Genomic DNA, 19,538 nt, shown 5'->3' with positions numbered 1-19,538 from the left:
TCATCAGCATCTATTATATTTTGAGTTTTTACTAATAGCCATTCTGACTGGTGTGAGATGGTATGTCATTGTGGTTTTGATTTGCATTTCTCTAATTATCAGTGCTGTTGAGCTTTTTTTTTTAACATGCTTGTTGGCTGCATATATGTCTTCTTTTGAAAAGTGACTGCTCATGTCCTTTGCCCACTTTTTATGTTATTGTTTGTTTTTTCCTTGTAAATTTGTTTAAGTTCCTTATAGATGCTCAGTATTAGACCTTTGTCAGATGCATAGTTTGCAACAGTTTTTCTCATTCTGTATGTTTACTCTGTTGATAGTTTCTTTTGCTGTGCAGAAGCTCTTTAGCTTAATTAGATCTCATTTATCAAATGTTTGCCTTTGTTGCAGTTGCTTTCGGTGTCTTCGTCATGAAATTTTTGCCCATTCCTATGTGTAGAATGGTATTGCCTCAGTTGTCTTTTGGATTATTTTTTTTATAGTTTTGGGTTTTACATTTAAGCATTTAATCAATTTTGAGTTTATTTTTGTATATGGTGTAAGGAAGAAGTCCAGTTTCAGTGTTTTGCATATGGCTAGGCAGTTACCCAGCACCATTTATTGAATAGGGAATCATTTTCCCATTGCTTATTTTTGTCAGCTTTGTCAAAGATCGTAGTTGTAGGCATACAGCCATATTTCTGAGTTCTCTGTTCTGTTCCATTGGTCTACGTGTATATTTTTGTACCAGTACTGTGCTGTTTTGGTTACTATAGACCTGTAGTATAGTTTCAAGTCAGATATCATGATGCCTCCAGCTTTATTCTTTTTGCTTAGGATTGCCTTGGCTATCGTGCTCTTTTTTTGTTGTTTCATATACATTTAAAAATAGTTTTTTCTAGTTCTGTGAAGAACATTATTGGTAGTTTTATAGGAATAGCATTAAATTTATAAGTTGCTTTGGGCAGTATGGTCATTTTAATGATGTTGATTCCTCCTATCCACAAGCATGGAATGTTTTTCTATTGGTTTTTGTTGTCTCTGATTTTTTTGAGCAGTGTTTTGTAGTTCTCCTTGTAGAGATCTTTCCCTTCCCTGATTAGCTATATTCATAAGTATTTTATTTTTTTGTGGCAGTTGTGAATGGGATTGTGTTCCTGATTTGGCTCTTCTCTTGACTGTTCTTGATGTGTAGGAATGCTAGTGAATTTTGCACATTGATTTTTTTATCCTGAGATGCTGCTGAAGTTGTTTATTAGCTTAAGGAGCTTTTGGGCTGAGACTGTGAAGTTTTCTGGATATAGAATCTTGTCACCTGCAAACAGATATAGTTTTACTTCCCCTCTTTCTATTTGGTAGCCCTCTATGTCTTTCTCTTTCCTGATTGCCCTGGCCAGGACTTCTGATATTGTGTTGAAGGAGTGGTGAGAGAGGGCATCCTTGTCTTGTGCCAGTTTTTAAGGGGAATGCTTCCAGCTTTTACTCATTCAGTATGATGTTGGCTGTGGGTTTGTTGTAGATGGTTCTTAGTATTTAGAGGTATGTTCCTTCAATATCTAGTTTGTTGAGAATTTTTAACCTAAAGGGTGTTGAATTTTCTTGAAAGCCTTTTCTGCATGGATTGAGATAATCATGTGTTTTTTGTCTTATTTTGTTAATGTGATGAATCATATTTATTGATTTGTGTATGTTGAACCAACCTTGCATCCTAGGGATGAAGCCTACTTGATCGTGGTAGATTAGCTTTTTCATGTGCTGCTGGATTTGGTGTGCCAGTGTTTTGTTGAGGATTTTTGAATCTATGTTCATCAAGGATATTGGCCCTGAAGTTTTTTTTGGTTGTTGTTGTGTTTCTGGCAGGTTTTGGTATCAGGATGATGCTGGTCTCATATAATGAGTTAGGAAGGAGTTCTTCCTCCTCAATTTTGTGGAACAGTTTCATTAGAAATGATATCAACTCTTCTTTGTACATCTGGTAGAATTCAGCTGTGAATCCATCTGGTCCTGAGCTTTTTTTGGGTTGTAAGCTATTTATTACTGACTCAATTTCAGAGCTCGTTATTTGGCTGTTCAGGGATTCATTTTTTTCTTGGTTCAGTCCTGGGAGAATATATGTGTCCAGGAATTTATCCATTTCTTCTAGATTTTCTAGTTTATGTGCATAAAGGTGTTCATAATATTCTCTGATGGTTGTATTTTTGTGGGGTCAATGGTGATATCCCTCTTGTCATTTCTGATTGTGTTTATTTGAGTTTTCTCTCTTCTTTATCAGTCTTGCTAGCAGTCTATCTATTTTATTAATTTTTTTTTTTTTTTCAAAAAACCAGCTCCTGGATAAGGTGATCTTTCAAATGTTTTTTTGTGTGTGTGTCTCAGTCTCCTACAGTTCCGCTCTGATATCACCATGCCTATTTTAAAAGATTTTGATCCTTTTTAGTCCCCAAATTCTCTCTCTGCAGGTGGCCTTCATTTTTTTTGTTTGTTTGTTTTGAGAATGAGGCCGTCGATTGATACTCTTTATACTACTTGGAGCATTTAATATGAATTGGTTCTGTATTCCACATTATGCTTTTATTGTGCTAAAGTTGATATTAAACTTTTTATAGCATAAAATGTCATGGCAGGGAACATTTGCTCTGATTTATCATAATTTTTTCTTATTGAATATTTATATGCTAGATCTACCCTAAGTGTTTCACAGTTATTACCTTCTTTGACCATGATGTGGCCACTGGAACAATGTAATAATATGTGGCTCCAATACCACGAGTTAATATCTTAAAATATTATTTTTCAGTCTTTTTGGATAGCCGTGATTAAACTTTTTAAATGCTAAAATCCAACATGCTACATCTTCTTTAGCATCTAGAACAATACATACAATGATAAATTTCACTTCAATCTGTATAAGAGAAGAATGCTATTGACTTGAAACGTCAGCTAGAAGACAGGCTGTCAGGAACTTTGATTATATTTTTTTACTCGCTGAAAAAATGTAAATTGGAATCACACTAATACGTTCTGTGCTGTGGATGACATAGGTTTAAATTTTCATGTTAAACTTATTTAATTTGAGATTATGTTAATTAAATATCCATTTATCAGCATAACGATGTTTAATATAGACCTTTATTAACATATGGTTTCAAAGGCCAGCAAAATTGTCAAATCTAATGAAAACAGAGTTCAAAGATAAAATTCTATCTTCCCTTTCTTTTATGAGTCTCTTAAAAATTCAGGGCACCTTTTTAAAAGCCCCTAGAGAAGATTAACCTTTAACATCATCATTTAAATCTAATGTTACCACATTTTACAATGTCATTGACACTATGTTTAGCCTTAGATAGTTGGTTTTCCTAACCATATTATAAAACTACTAATTTTTTTTTTCCCCAAATCTAATAGAGGAAGATCCAACTGCTGTCTCTTTTTTTTTCTGGTTTATCTAGTGTAGCACATTCCAATAGAACTTTCTCCAATGATAGACATTATCTATATCTACACTGGTTAATATAATAGCCATTAGCCATATGTGGCCTAGTGAGCACCTGAAATGTGACCCGTGCAACTGATAACCTGAATTTCAAAATTTACTCATTGTATTTATCCTAAATTAAAATTTAAATAGCCACATGCTACTGGTGTCTACCATATTGGAATCACGGCTTTGGTGTTCTTTTCAGCACAGTCAGACTGAATTCTGAAGACTTGACTCTTTTCTCCTAATATGTCTTAATTCGTTTCCTGGGAGCAGCAATAATCTTTTAAAGTTGCCTGTTATTCTTGGACTAATTAAGGCATTTTCTTTCATTATAACCCAATTTATAGTTTGGAGATTTTACCATAAACCAAAAAATATGTGTATGTACGTACTTTTGTAGTAAGAATGCCAAATTGGACATTTGACTCTGGGTAGTCATTATACAACAGAGGATGGGATATCTCTACCAGAGTGGGTGCTCCATAAATGTTTGCTTGTACTGAGTAAATGAAAAACTGTATTTTATTTTAACCAGTGCTCCTTCTCACACTCACTCACACTATTTCCTTTTATATCTGTACACTGGGAGAAGGAATAATAACTTGCTTGAAGATGCAGTTTTTTTGAAAGGCAGAGAGGCTTTTGCTGATTTAAAACAGATATTGGTTTGTAGTTACTTCCATAATTCCTTTCTACTATTCTTAAATGATGAAGTACCATTTTTATGGGTCTTTACCTTCTAACACGTTTTTGCATTACATTTTTTAAGAATAACTGGTCACTTAAAAATGCTTATAGAGTTGTAAAACCTGATTCACTTTTAAAAGGGGTAACTTGTGTAAAAGATATTCTGTAGTCGACATCATCCTAGGTTGATAATACAGTCAATAAAAGTGTTTATTGCTTTGTACATATCAAAGTACTAAAGGAGTGAACTGAAGCAGCCGAGATGTTAGAATAAGTCAATTGTCTAAAAATATGAATGCCCACAGATATGTTTGATAAAAAAATGTTTTAAGTGAAGATTTTGAAACTCTGGATGATCACTGGTTATCAATAGTCTTAGAGAAATTTAAGTTTTAAAATGTTTATAGGATAATTGAGAAAGTACCACTAAGCTGAACACAAATTTAAAGTTTCTTCCTACAAAGCATTCGACCTGTTGCCCAAGAAAAGGCTTTCATCTTTCAAGATGAAAGAATTCAAATGAAACTAGAACACTGAAGGCTACTACAGAAGCATGCATTTATTTGGGCATATGGTAGTAATCCACTAAACACATAGTTATAATCTATTTGAGAATAACCAGAACAGATTTGCCAGACAAAGATTCTGCCAGATCAACTTGCTTTTTACTATGGGAAATCAAAGATGTAGAGAAGCACACAAATACCAACGTTTTCTTTTTTATTTCGAAGCCACTTCAGCATTTCTTTTAAAAAGTATTGTCTTCATCCTTATAATTAATAGATAGTTCTTCAGATTCTAAATACTGTAAGTTTCAGTGATCAGTTTCATTATTTCTGTGCAGTCAAAAAAGACTGCATTGAAAAATACATTTGTGGGCATTTCAATACAATAAGTGTTTGGAACTCAATTTCAAATGAATATAATGTGTGATTTAGTTATTGATTAATGAGTGAAACTACAGACATTGAAGATGCAGGATCAAATCATCTGAAATAAAAGGCAGGGAACACGTATAAATATTTTGCACACGGAGACACTCAAGTGCTTCTTGATTGAGGACATCTGATTTCTAGCTGGCTTTTGCAATTAAAAATATTGGAAATAAATTGCAGTAGCTCAGTCAAATTTATTTGCTGCAAAATGGCTTATAACTACAGAGAGAATTTTTAGTTAATATAGTTGAAATTATTTAGTTCTGCTCTGTGACAAATGAAATTATTGTTTATCAGAGAAAGGGAATTACGTATTTGGCCTAAAGTTAATCAATATGAACACAGAAAAGCTGGAGCTCAAGTAGAATCAGGACCTTGTTAAAACACAGTTTTGTAAAATGAGTTCAGTTGTAGCACCTGTGGAATAAATAGAACTGATAGTAAATACAAGAAAATAAATTTTCTAATCATACCGTTCTCAGAGATTTACAAAATGCTTTGAACTTCGTTCTGAATTTAAACTTTTTTTTTATTGTTTCACACTTAACTTTTTAAAAATCAGCATATGCTGATTAAAGGCAGACATGTGCCTTGTTACACCTCTAAACCTCAAAGATCGTGGAGAGTCACAGTAATTCCATTTCCCCAAGTTAAGGCATAAGTCCATATTCACAATCTGCCCTCTGGGGTGATGCAGGATTGAGTCAAGTCCAGTTCGATTCCTTGAGTCACTGGAATTGTTTCTGACTGATTCATATTTTCAAATCCAGCCCACTGTGGGCCTGAGGCTGGATAAGTGGGCTTTCACCAGGGCCCTAACAAGAGCAAAAAAGGAACATGTGCGCAGATTTACACTCCTATTCTCAAGGGCCTTTGCTCTTATTGGAAACTTAACCACATAAAAATGTATTTCCTAAACATTTCCCTGATTATGGAGTTCATAATCTAAGAACTTGAAGGTACATTTCTGTGTTAAATACAGAAATTATTATTGAAACAAAGACCTCACCTTTAAATGAGAGTATAAAGTACTTCAGTGATTTTGCCCAACTGTTAAAACTTGGTTTATAATTTTACATTCTATCATGGACATCCTTCTTGAAAGCCTTCGTGGTGTATAGGTCTGTGTTTTAAATTTTGATAGTTATTACCAATAAATCCTCTGAATATTATAGCCTATTCAAAATAGCTGTTTCTTACAGGAAATGGATGTATGTGTGTATACATATGTGTAAATACATATATATATATATATATATATGTATTTGCAAGGAGTCACTCTCTTTTGTGGAAGTAAACATTACTTGGTCAGATGAGATTATTATGCTAAGGAAAGTAGATAATTTTGTGAATGTAATTTGCATTTCTTAAATGTGGTGGTGGTTGTTGTTATTATTATTATTATTATTATTATTATTTCTCAACAGGGCCCATTTGGAGGCCAGTGCTGAGAAGTGGAACAGATTGCTGATGTCTTTAGAAGAACTGATCAAATGGCTGAATATGAAAGATGAAGAGCTTAAGAAACAAATGCCTATTGGAGGAGATGTTCCAGCCTTACAGCTCCAGTATGACCATTGTAAGGTAAGTGGATAACCTATAGTGAGTCGCTTAATTCAAATTCTAGTGAGGTAGATATTTGAAATAAAATTATAGGTAAGTATCAGAGTTGAACCAATTATCGCAGGATTCCCCCCACCACCACTGTCTGCTTTTAATTGTCAGTAGACATTTAAAGTGCATACATTGTTTCCATTTGTATTAAATTAAGTTTTATCTTCACATTTAACTAAATTTTTTTTTCAAACACTACCAGTATCTAAAGTATAATATTGCTTTTAGCTTATTAGGAAGTTTATCTAAATTTCTAATAGGTTTTATAATCAAATTTTTTAAAATTTTATTTTTATTTTTGAGACCAAGTTTCACTCTTGTTGCCCAGGCTGGAGTACTGCAGCCTCCACCTCTTGGGTTCAAGTGATTCTCCTGCCTCAGCCTCCCAAGTAGCTGGGACTACAGGTGCCTGCCATCACAACCGACAAACTTTTTTTTTTTTTTAAGACGGAGTCTTGCTCTGTCACCCAGGTTGGAGTGCAGTGGCATGATCACGGCTCACTGCAACCTCTGCCTCCCAAGTTCAAGTAATTCTCCTGCCTCTGCCTCCCAAGTAGCTGGGACTACAGGTGCCTGCCACCATGCCCAGCTAATTTTGTATTTTGTATTTTTTTTTTTTTTTTTTTTAGATGGAGTCTCGCTCTGTTGCCCAGACTGGAGCATGATCTTGGCTCACTGCAACCTTCACCTCCTGGGTTTCAGCGATTCTCCTGCCTCAGCCTCCCAAGTAACTGGGACTACAGGTGCATGCCACCACTCCTGGCTGATTTTTGTATTTTTACTAGGGACAGGATTTCACCATGTTGTTCAGGCTGGTCTCGAACTCTTGACCTCAGGTGATCTGTCTGCCTCGGCCTCCCAAAGTGCTGGGATTACAGGTGTGAGCCACCTCAACTGACCTGAGAAAGTTTTTAAACTACAAATTAACTTAATCTTAAATTCAAGTCATCGAATCATAAGAAATTACAAACTATCTTGTTTATGTTTAATAAAAGTGAAAAATAAGGACTTGTAGTAAAAAAAAAAAAAAGTAATGCAGATGAAGCCCATACTATTTAAGATCATTTTATGTGTTTTACTTTTCTGAGCCAAGCCCTTTCTTTGAATTATAATTCTGCTCAAATTTCTATTCCTATGCAAATCTATACTTTTACTCTGATTAGCCAAAAGATATGCTGAAATGTTATCAACTGACACATTAATTCTTAGATCCTTGTGTGATTAAATTTGTGCCTTGTTCACTTTCCATTGATTTCTTTATGCCCATTTTCTCGTACATACATATCATCTTGTTTTATTGTACTTTTTACTCCTCCCATGTAATGAAATTTCTCATTCTAAATCTGGTCATTTTAAGGTGACATTATGATTCTATTTCCATTTTAAAAATGACAAACACAAATGCACATATCTACTAAAGGAAAATCTATGTAATAAGTTGCTTTAATACAAAATGATAAGACCCTGAAATTTATTTATTGGATTTTTGAACCCTTGTGACTAGATTATTAAAATTACCATTTAGGTGTATTTTTTTCTTTCTACTTGAAGCAGGAATATGATAAAGAAATAGCTCCAAGATAAGAAAAAGGAAAACACTGTTGATGTATGATACGCAAGATAATAATAATAATAGAAGATTTAAAATGACCAATTTAAGGAAATCACATTCTCTCCTAACTGTTTCTAACTTTTGCTTCTGTTAGTTATTCATATAGTATTCCCTTTTTGTGGGTTACACTATTAGGGATGAAAATAGAATAACACAAAGCTCTTCTAATAGATGTGCTCTGTAAGGAATACAAGCTGCTTGTGGCCATATGCTAATAGTATTTACTGAAATCCAAATGTTGAAGTATGAAATGATTTTCCTCTTCTGGCCTTAGCACATAAAATACATATCCGCCTCTCAGTGTGCCCTGGCTGTATTTTGGCCTCCCTCCCAACAAGGTAACCTGGATTTACGTTGTGTTTTGCTCCATTTTAGAGCACTGCAGGCAGTTGCTCTGCTTCAGTCCTTGAGACCTAAGCCTTTAGGTAATGAAGGTAATACTGATAATGATGGTAATACAATTGGTTCATTTATTCAGCAAGTGTTTATTGAGTGCCTAATATGAGCCAGCATATTCTGGTCACTGGTGACTCAATAATGGACAAAACCAGGTTCTTACCTGATAGTGAGAGATGGACACTCGACAAATAGGCAATAAATATATATGTCCCACAGTAATAACAAAAATAAAGCAAGGTCAAGAAGATAGAGGAGGATGTGGGATTATAAGCCAAGGTGCTATTTTATATGGAGAAGATCAGGAAAGTGTCACAAATCGGGTGATTTTTTGAACAGAGACCTGGAGTGATGTAGTAAGCACTTAGCAACCCCTCTTAGAAGTAGAACATTTAGGGAAAGGAGGCAGAAAGCAAAAAGGCCACAGAGCTTGCAATGTTTGGGGCATATTTGAAGAATAGCTTGGAGACCAATATGGTTGAAAATGTTTAACCAAATATGGTAGATAGGAGATGAAGCTGGGGTGGTGGGTGGGAGAAAGGGATTCAGATCATTTAGGTCCTTGAATATTCTTTCTTAAGGACTTTGGCTTTTTTACTCAATGAGAGAGGAAGCCATGGAAGATGTAGGTGTCTATAGTGCTGTGATCTAATACTGTATGAAGAGTAGAATATAGAGGAGTTCAGCACTATTGCAGTAATCCAAGTGGTGGTGAATTGGAAAAGGGTATAGCAGGAGAGATGATGAAGAGTAACTACTTTCTGCAGACATTTGGAAAGAATCAACAAAATTTGCTGATGGATTGAATGTGTGGAATGTGAGAAGAAGAACCAAAGATGTCAGAAGTCAGAGATTTTTAGACAAAGCAAATGGAAAATGGAAGTACCATTTAGAGAGAGAAGAAAACTGCTGGAGGAGTGGTCTGGGAAGGAAATGGAAGAGCTCGATGTTTGACATGTTAAGCTTATAGATGTTTAAGCTGTTGGATATATGAATCTGAAGTTAGAAGAAAGATCAAGATTAGAGATCAAAATTGTCAGCCTGTGTATTAGCCCTGGGATTGGATGAGATCACCTATAGGGAGAGATTTTACCAAGGGAAAAAAAAAAATCCCAAGAGATGAGCCCTGAGAAGTCACAATTTTGGAGGCTGAGAAGATGAGGAGACTGAGAAGGAAGAGCCAGAAGGCTAGAAGAACCACGAGAGAACAGAGTCCAGGATGCCAAAGAAAGAAAATGTGTTTTGAAGGAGGGCATGATCACGAAGATCAAACATTGCTGAGCGGTTGAATAAGATGAGGACAGAAAATTAATCATCTCGAGACCATCTTGTTGACCTTGGACAAGAGGTGTTACAGTGGCATGATGGAGTTGGAAGCATGATTGGAGTAGATTCAAGAGAGAATATGAACCAAAGTACAGAAAACCATTTTAAGGACTTTTATAACAAAGGTAACAGAAAAATCAGATAGTAGCTGAAGAAAGAATGTAGAGTCAAGTAGTGGTTTTATAACTCATTGCTGAGTAGTGAATTATGAAATAATATATAAATATTATTTCATTATTCAGCATGTTCTATGCTGCTAAGAATGATTCTGTGAAGTGGGAAGAATCAGTGACGCAGGAGAGAGGATACCAGCTCAAACAGTGAGAGGATGGGATCCATTGCACAAGTGGAGCAGTGGGTCTTAGGTCTGTCTGACTCCAAATATATTCATCATCCATTTAAAACCTACTTTACCAAATGACGTTTATGCCCCAACACCATTCTAAGCACTGGGGATATATCCTCACGTTTTTGTTTTTGTTTTTACTTGAATCTGTTCCCTCTTTTTGCTCCATTACGTCAATTTCCTGGCTTAGTTTATGGAAGAATTTGAGGTCAACTTTTCACCCTATCTTTTTCTTTAGCGGCCTTCTGAAAATGGACAATAAAGAAATGAATATTAACATATTATTCTCAAGAACGAATATTTTAGTGTATAGTGCTAGCTTTCTGCTAAATTAGTACTCAGTATAGATTAGTTGAATAAATTGATTCACAGAGTTTATAGAAAAAACCCTCCTCCTCGTCCTCCTCCTCCTCCTCCTCCTCTCCTCCTCTATCTGCTTCCTCTAGATCATGATACAGTACAGAAAAGTGTGCTGGGTTTGGGGTAAGCATTCTTTGTAGGTCATAGCTGAAGTCGCAGGGCTGGAGAATTCCGTGATTCCTTCCAGGGTAGTCATCATGTATTAATAAGTATGTTAATTTTCATCATGTTTGATATTACGCCTACAGAAAAGAAAAACTTAAAAGCTTAAAACATGAATTTTCTGGCCGGGCATGGTGGCTCACACCTGTAATCCTAGCACTTTGGGAGGCCGAGGTGGGCGGATCATGGGGTCAAGAGATCGAGACCTTCCCGGCCAACATGGTGAAACCCTGCCACTACTAAAAATTCAGCAATTAGCTGGACGTGGTGGCAAATGCACCTGTAGTCCTAGCTATTCAGGAGGCTGAAGCAGGAGAATCGCTTGAACCCAGGAGACAGAGGTTGCAGTGAGCCAAGATCACACCACTACACTCTAGCCTGGCAACACAGTGAGACTCCATCTCAAAAAAACAAAAAATAAACAAACCCCAAAACATGAATTTTTCATATTTTCTTTATAGGTTGTGACATTTGCTGTTGCTTTGTGAGTAAAGGTTTGAAAGTCCAGTGTAATATATATATATATATATATATTTTTTTTTTTTTTCCCAGGATAGAGTCTCGCTCTGTCGCCCAGACTAGAGTGCAGTGGCGCAAACGCGGCTCACTGCAAGCTCCGCCTCTCGGGTTCACTCCATTCTCCTGCCTCAGCCTCCCGAGTAGCTGGGACTACAGGTGCCTGCCACCACGTCCGGCTAATTTTTGTATTTTTAGTAGAGATGGGGTTTCACCGTGTTAGCCAGGATGGTCTCGATCTCCTGACCTTGTGATCCACCAGCCTCAGCCTCCCCAGTGTCACATTTTTAAATGTGAGACACAAGATCTATAATGTAGATAATCTACTGTGAATTGTGTGTGGCCATGGATTTTAGGGTGCACTAGAGGCAGGTAAGGAGGGTTGTTGGTTCCTCATAGGTGTGATAATTTGGGTTAGAGGTGTTAGTGAGGTACTGCTAGTAGAAAAGGTACTGAGCTAGAGTAAGAATACTTTTATTTAATGGCTCGCTCTGTCTCTGATGACCTGGGTGACCCTGAAAAAGTCATTTGACTTACCCAAGCTTCAGTGTATGGAAATAAGTAGTGTCTTAGTTCCTTTGGGCTGCAATAAAAAAATATTATAAACTCGGTGACTTATAAACAACAGAAATTTATTTCTCACAGTTCTAAAGGTGGAGAAGTTCAACATCAGTGCACTAGTAGATTTGGTGTCTGCTAAGGGCCCGCTATCTGGTTCATGGATGATGTCTACTCACTGTGTCCTCTCATAGTGGAAGGTAGTCTTTTATATGATACTGAACCCACTGATGACAGCTCTTCACTCATGCCCTAATCGCCTCCTAATACCATCACTATGGGAGTTAGGATTTTACTTTTTTTCTTGTGGCAACCCCTGATTTATTTATTTTATTTTATTTTTTTATTATTATACTTTTAAGTTCTAGGGTACATGTGCACAACGTGCAGGTTTGTTACATATGTATACTTGTGCCATGTTGGTGTGCTGCACCCATCAACTCATCAGCACCCATCAACTCGTCATTTACATCAGGTATAACTCCCAATGCAATCCCTCCCCCCTTCCCCCTCCCAATAATAGGCCCCAGTGTGTGATGTTCCCTTTCCAGAGTCCAAGTGATCTCATTGATCAATTCCCACCTATGAGTGAGAACATGCGGTGTTTGGTTTTCTGTTCTTGCGATAGTTTGCTGAGAATGATGGTTTCCAGCTGCATCCATGTCCCTACAAAGGACACAAACTCATCTTTTTTTATGGCTGCATAGTATTCCACGGTGTATATGTGCCACATTTTCTTAATCCAGTCTGTCACTGATGGACATTTGGGTTGATTCCAAGTCTTTGCTATTGTGAATAGTGCCGCAATAAACATACGTGTGCATGTGTCTTTATAGCAGCATGATTTATAATCCTTTGGGTATATACCCAGTAATGGGATGGCTGGGTCATATGGTATTTCTAGTTCTAGATCCTTGAGGAATCACCATACTCTTTTCCACAATGGTTGAACCAGTTTACAATCCCACCAACAGTGTAAAAGTGTTTCTATTTCTCCACATCCTCTCCAGCACCTGTTTTTTACTGACTTTTTAGTGGTTGCCATTCTAACTGGTGTGAGATGGTATCTCATTGTGGTTTTGATTTGCATTTCTCTGATGGCCAGTGATGACGAGCATTTTTTCATGTATCTGTTGGCTGTACGCATGTCTTCTTTTGAGAAATGTCTGTTCATATCCTTTGCCCATTTTTTGATGGGGTTGTTTGTTTTTTTCTCGTAAATTTGTTTGAGTTCTTTGTAGGTTCTGGCTATTAGCCCTTTGTCAGATGAGTAGATTACAAAAATTTTCTCCCATTCTGTAGGTTGCCTGTTCACTCTGATGGTAGTATCTTTTGCTGTGCAGAAGTTTTTTAGTTTAATTAGATCCCATTTGTCAATTTTGGCTTTTGTTGCTGTTGCTTTTGGTGTTTTAGACATGAAGTTCTTGCCCATGCCCATGTCCTGAATGGTATTACCTAGGTTTTTTTCTAGGGATTTTATGGTATTAGGTCTAACATTTAAGTCTCTAATCCATCTTGAATTAATTTTCGTATAAGGAGTAAGGAAAGGATCCAGTTTCAGCTTTCTACTTATGGCTAGCCAATTTTCCCAGCACCAATTATTAAATAGGGAATCCTTTCCCCATTTCTTGTTTTTCTCAGGTTTGTCAGAGATCAGATGGCTATAGATATGTGGTATTATTTCTGAGGGCTCTGTTCTGTTCCATTGGTCTATATCTCTGTTTTGGTACCAGTACCATGCTGTTTTGGTTACTGTAGCCTTGTAGTATAGTTTGAAGTCAGGTAGTGTGATGCCTCCAGCTTTGTTCTTTTGACTTAGGATTGTCTTGGCAATGTGGGCTCTTTTTTGGTTCCATATGAACTTTAAAACAGTTTCTTCCAATTCTGTGAAGAAAGTCATTGGTAGCTTGATGGGAATGACATTGAATCTATAAATTACCTTGGGCAGTATGGCCATTTTCACGATATTGATTCTTCCTGTCTATGAGCATGGTATGTTCTTCCAGTTGTTTGTGTCCTCTTTTATTTCACTGAGCAGTGGTTTGTAGTTATCCCTGAAGAGGTCCTTTACATCCCTTGTAAGTTGGATTCCTAGGTATTTTATTCTCTTTGAAGTAATTGTGAATGGAAGTTCATTCATGATTTGGCTCTGTTTGTCTGTTATTGGTGTATAAGAATGCTTGTGATTTTTGCACATTAATTTTGTATCCTGAGACTTTGCTGAAGTTGCTTATCAGCTTAAGGAGATTTTGGGCTGAGATGATGGGGTTTTCTAAATATACAATCATGTCATCTGCAAACAGGGACAATTTGACTACTTCTTTTCCTAACTGAATACCCTTGATTTCTTTCTCTTGCCTGATTTCCCTAGCCAGAACTTCCAACACTATGTTGAATAGGAGTGGTGAGAGAGGGCATCCCTGTCTTTTGCCAGTTTTCAAAGGGAATCCTTCCAGTTTTTTGCCCATTCAGTATGATATTGGCTGTGCGTTTGTCATAAATAGCTCTTACTATTTGGAGATGCGTTCCATCAATACCAAATTTATTGAGTGTTTTTAGCATGAAGGGCTGTTGAATTTTGTCAAAGGCCTTTTCTGCATCTATTGAGATAATCATGTGGTTTTAGTCTTTGGTTCCATTTATATGCTGGATTACGTTTATTGATTTGCGTATGTTGAACCAGCCTTACATCCCAGGGATGAAACCCACTTGATCATGGTGGATAAGCTTTTTGATGTGCTGCTGGATTTGGTTTGCCAGTATTTTATTGAGGATTTTTGCATCGATGTTCATCAGGGATATTGGTCTAAAATTCTCTTTTTTTGTTATGTCTCTGCCAGGCTTTGGTATCAGGATGATGTTGGCCTCATAAAATGAGTTAGGGAGCATTCCCTCTTTTTCTATTGATTGGAATAGTTTCAGAAGGAATGGTACCAGCTCCTCCTTGTATACCTCCAGTAGAATTCGGCTGTGAATCCATCTGGTCCTGGACTTTTTTTGGTTGGTAGGCTATGAATTATTGCCTCAATTTCAGAGCCTGCTATAGGTCTATTCAGGGATTCAACTTCTTCCTGGTTTAGTCTTGGGAGAGTTTAAGTGTCCAGGAAATTATCCATTTCTTCTAGGTTTTCTAGTTTATTTGCATAGAGGTGTTTATAGTATTCTCTGATGGTAGTTTGTATTTCTGTGGGGTCAGTAGTGATATCCCCTTTATCATTTTTTATTGCATGTATTCGATTCTTCTCTCTTTTCTTCTTTATTAGTCTTGCTAGCAGTCTATCAATTTTGTTGATCTTTTCAAAAAACCAGCTCCTGGATTCATTTATTTTTTTGGAGAGTTTTTTGTGTCTCTATCTCCTTCAGTTCTGCTCTGATCCTAGTTATTTCTTGCCTTCTGCTAGCTTTTGAATGTGTTTGCTCTTGCTTCTCTAGTTCTTTTAATTGTGATGTTAGGGTGTCAATTTTAGATCTTTCACGCTTTCTCTTGTGGGCATTTAGTGCTATAAATTTCCCTCTACACACTGCTTTAAATGTGTCCCAGAGATTCTGGTATGTTGTGTATTTGTTCTCATTGGTTTCAAAGAACATCTTTATGTCTGCCTTCATTTCGTTATGTACCCAGTAGTCATTCAGGAGCAGGTTCTTCAATTTCCATGTAGTTGAGCGGTTTTCTTTGAGTTTCTTAGTCCTGAGTTCTAGTTTGATTGCACTGTGGTCTGAGAGACAGTTTGTTATAATTTCTGTTCTTTTACATTTGGTGAGGAGTGCTTTACTTCCAACTATGTGGTCAGTTTTGGAATAAGTGCGATGTGGTGCTGAGAAGAATATATATTCTGTTGATTTGGGGTGGAGAGTTCTGTAGATGTCTATTAGGTCCTCTTGGTGTGGAGTTGAGTTCAATTCCTGGATATCCTTGTTAACATTCTGTCTTGTTGATCTGTCCAATGTTGACAGTGGGGTGTTGAAGTCTCCCATTATTATTGTATGGGAGTCTAAGTCTCTTTGTAAGTCTCTAAGGACTTCCTTTATGAATCTGGGTGCTCCTGTTTTGGGTGCATATATATTTAGGATAGTTAGCTCTTCCTGTTGAATTGATCCCTTTACCATTATTTAATGGCCTTCTTTGTCTCTTTTGATCTTTGATGGTTTAAAGTCTGTTTTATCAGTGACTAGGATTGCAACCCCTGCGTTTTTTTGGTTCTCCATTTGCTTGGTAGATCTTCCTCCATCCCTTTATTTTGAGCCTATGTATGTCTCTGCATGTGAGATGGGTCTTCTTTATACAGGAAACTGATGGGTGTTGACTCTTTATGCAATTTGCTGGTCTGTGTCTTTTAATTGGAGCATTTAGTCCATTTACATTTAAGGTTAATATTGTTATGTGTGAACTTGATCCTGTCATTGTGATATTAGCTGGTTATTTTGCACGTTAGTTGATGTAGTTTCTTCCTAGCATCGATGGTCTTTACATTTTGGCATGTTTTTGCAACAGCTGGTACCAGTTGTTCCTTTCCATGTTTAGTGCTTCCTTCAGGGTCTCTTGTAGGGCAGGCCTGGTGGTGACAAAATCTCTAAGCATTTGCTTGTCTGTAAAGGATTTTATTTCTCCTTCACTTATGAAACTTAGTTTGGCTAGATATGAAATTCTGGGTTGAAAATTCTTTTCTTTAAAAATGCTGAATATTGGCCCCCACTCTCTTCTGGCTTGTAGATTTTCTGCCAAGAGATCTGCTGTTAGTCTGATGGGCTTCCCTTTGTTGGTAACCCGACCTTTCTCTCTGGCTGCTCTTAACATTTTTTCCTTTATTTCAACTTTGGCGAATCTGACAATTATGTGCCTTGGAGTTGCTCTTCTCGAGGAATATCTTTGTAGCATTCTTTGTATTCCCTGAATTTGAATATTGGCCTGCCTTACTAGGTTATGGAAGTTCTTGTTGTGATATCCTGAAGAGTGTTTTCCAACTTGGTTCCATTTTCCCCCTCACTTTCAGGCACAGCAATCAGATGTACATTTGGTCTTTTCACATAATCCCATATTTCTTGGAGGCTTTGTTCATTTTTTTTTTTCCTTTTTTTCTCTAGACTTCTCTTCTCACTTCATTTCATTCATTTGATCTTCAATCACTGATACTTTTTCTTCCAGTAGATCTAGTCGGTTACTGAAGCTTGTGCATTTGTCACGTATTTCTCCTGTCATGGTTTTTATCTCTATCAGTTTGTTTATGGCCTTCTCTGCATTGATTATTCTAGTTATCCATTCTTCCATTCTTTTTTCAAGATTTTTTAGTTTCTTTGCGCTGGGTGCGTAGTTACTCCTTTAGCTCTGAGAAGTTTGATGGACTGAAGCCTTCTTCTCTCAACTCGTCAAAGTCATTCTCCGTCCAGCTTTGATCCGTTGCTGGCGATGAGCTGCGTTCCTTTGGAGGGGGATATGTGCTCTGATTTTTTGAATTTCCAGCTTTTCTGCCCTGCTTTTTCCCCATCTTTGTGGTTTTATCTGCCTTTGGTCTTTGATGATGGTGACGTACTGATGGGGTTTTAGTGTTGGTGTCCTTTCTGTTTGTTAGTTTTCCTTCTAACAGTCAGGACCCTGAACTGTAGGTCTGTTGGAGATTGCTTGAGGTCCACTCCAGACCCTGTTTACCTGGGCATCAGCAGCAGAGGCTGCAGAAGATAGAATATTGCAGAACGGCAAGTGCTGATGTCTGATTCTTGCTCTGAAGCTTTGTCTCAGGGGTGTACCTTGCTGTGTTAGGTGTCAGGTATCGGTCTGCACCTAGTAGGGGATGTCTCCCAGTTAGGCTACTCAGGGGTCAGGGACCCACTTGAGCAGGCAGTCTGTCCGTTCTCAGATCTCATCCTCCATGCTGGGAAATCCAGTACTCTCTTCAAAGCTGTCAGACAGCTGTCAGACTCCACCAAGAGGCAGAGTCTACAGAGACAGGCAGGCCTCCTTGAGCTGCAGTGGGCTCCACCCAGTTCGAGCTTCCTGGAGGCTTTATCTACTTAAGCCTCAGCAATGGCGAGCACCCCTCCCCCAGCCTCGCTGCCGCCTTGCAGTTAGATCTCAGACTGCTGTGCTAGCAATGAGGGAGGCTCCGTGGTCATGGGACCCTCTGGGCCAGGTGTGGGATATAATCTCCTGGTGTGCCGTTTGCTAAGACCCTTGGTAAAGTGCAGTATTAGAGTGGGAGTTACCCGATTTTCCAGGTGTTGTGTGTCTCAGTTACCCTTGACTAGGAAAGGGATTTCCTTCCCCCTTGTGCTTCCCAGGTGAGGGGATGCCTCGCCCTGCTTCAGCTCTCGCTGGTCGGGCTGCTGACCAGCTGACCAGCACCAATTGTCCGTCACTCCCCAGTGAGATGAACCCGGTACCTCAGGTGAAAATGCAGAAATCACCTGTCTTCTGTGTCGCTCGTGCTGGGAGCTGGAGGCTGGAGCTGTTCCTATTCAGCCATCTTTTTCCTGACCTCTGGGAGTTAGGATTTCAACCTGTAAATTTTGGTAACACATAGACATTCAAACTATAGCAAGTAGTTTCATTTCTACACAGAATTGTTCTGAAAATCAAATGAAATATTGGAAATGGAAGTAATTTAGGAATAGTAAAGTGCTGAAGGGCAATATATAATTTTATTCAATTATGTATATTTTGTCAAAAGCAACCTTGTTTACCAATTACCAAGAGTAATGTTTTAAAATTATATTACATTAATTCATACTTATATAAATCTATATTATTACAATTAGGGCTAATGATTATACATTTGTAGATTCAGAGCAATATTTGAAGAAATGTGATACCTACCTGTAATTATTTATCTTACTGAACATCATCAGTCATAATTATTGAACAGTCTAAGCATAGTTTCACCCTAGCCTTGCATCCAACAATTCCCTTCCTAAGAGTTTATTTAATAGTTTTTGGCCAGTGTTCTAACATAAACATAAGTCTCTAACTTATCCTGAGTCTTTTCTTAAAATCAAAATCTCTTACGGTTGTGTAAGAGATTACTCTATATTTCAGGGCAGTTTTTTTTTTTTTCTTTAGGTCCTTGAAAATGTCCTTTTTCTCTGCTGTCATATTCTATTGATCAAGAAGAGTCTTTATTTAGTGTATATGCATGTATAATTTAGAATTGTCAATTACTGGACTGAAAGGACCCTAAGAAGTAAGTTAGTCCAGTCCACTTATTTATGGTAGAGGAACATGAGATCCACAGTATAGTTTAAGGAAACCTGAGTTTTCATCCCTCCTTTCCTCTCTTACTTTCATTTACTTACTATATGCCTGGCAGTTTATTTTACTTTTTAAGGAAAAATAGGTTTATTTTTAAAAGAAATTAATTCCCTATTTAAAGCATACACAAGACAACATCTTTCATTTAGTCCTAAACTTGATTATGTATTCTCATTATAATATTCCAGTGATGTTCTGGAAATACATTTCAAGGATGTCATCATAAACTTATTGGTAAATATCAAACAAAGCTACTGACTTTGAGGGAAAATTTTCAGTAATTTTTTTTATCTACCCAGAGATACTCATCCCACTGTATATCTGGGATT

The 19,538-nt window shown here is 37.2% G+C and overlaps 1 protein-coding gene across 10 annotated transcripts in view; it reads left to right on the top strand.

The window, feature by feature from the left end:
• Positions 1–19,538, top strand: part of UTRN (utrophin) — a 576,638-nt gene that overhangs the window by 403,631 nt on the left and 153,469 nt on the right. For all 10 annotated transcript variants that reach the window (XM_050787306.1, XM_050787309.1, XM_050787310.1 and 7 more), the window contains one exon: positions 6,507–6,663. In XM_050787306.1, the coding sequence (XP_050643263.1) occupies positions 6,507–6,663 (157 nt within the window). The remainder of the gene's footprint in view (positions 1–6,506; positions 6,664–19,538) is intronic.

Source organism: Macaca thibetana, chromosome 4 (assembly GCF_024542745.1).
Source record: "Macaca thibetana thibetana isolate TM-01 chromosome 4, ASM2454274v1, whole genome shotgun sequence".
Lineage (NCBI taxonomy): Eukaryota > Metazoa > Chordata > Mammalia > Primates > Cercopithecidae > Macaca > Macaca thibetana.
This window is presented reverse-complemented; position numbering and strand designations above follow the sequence as displayed.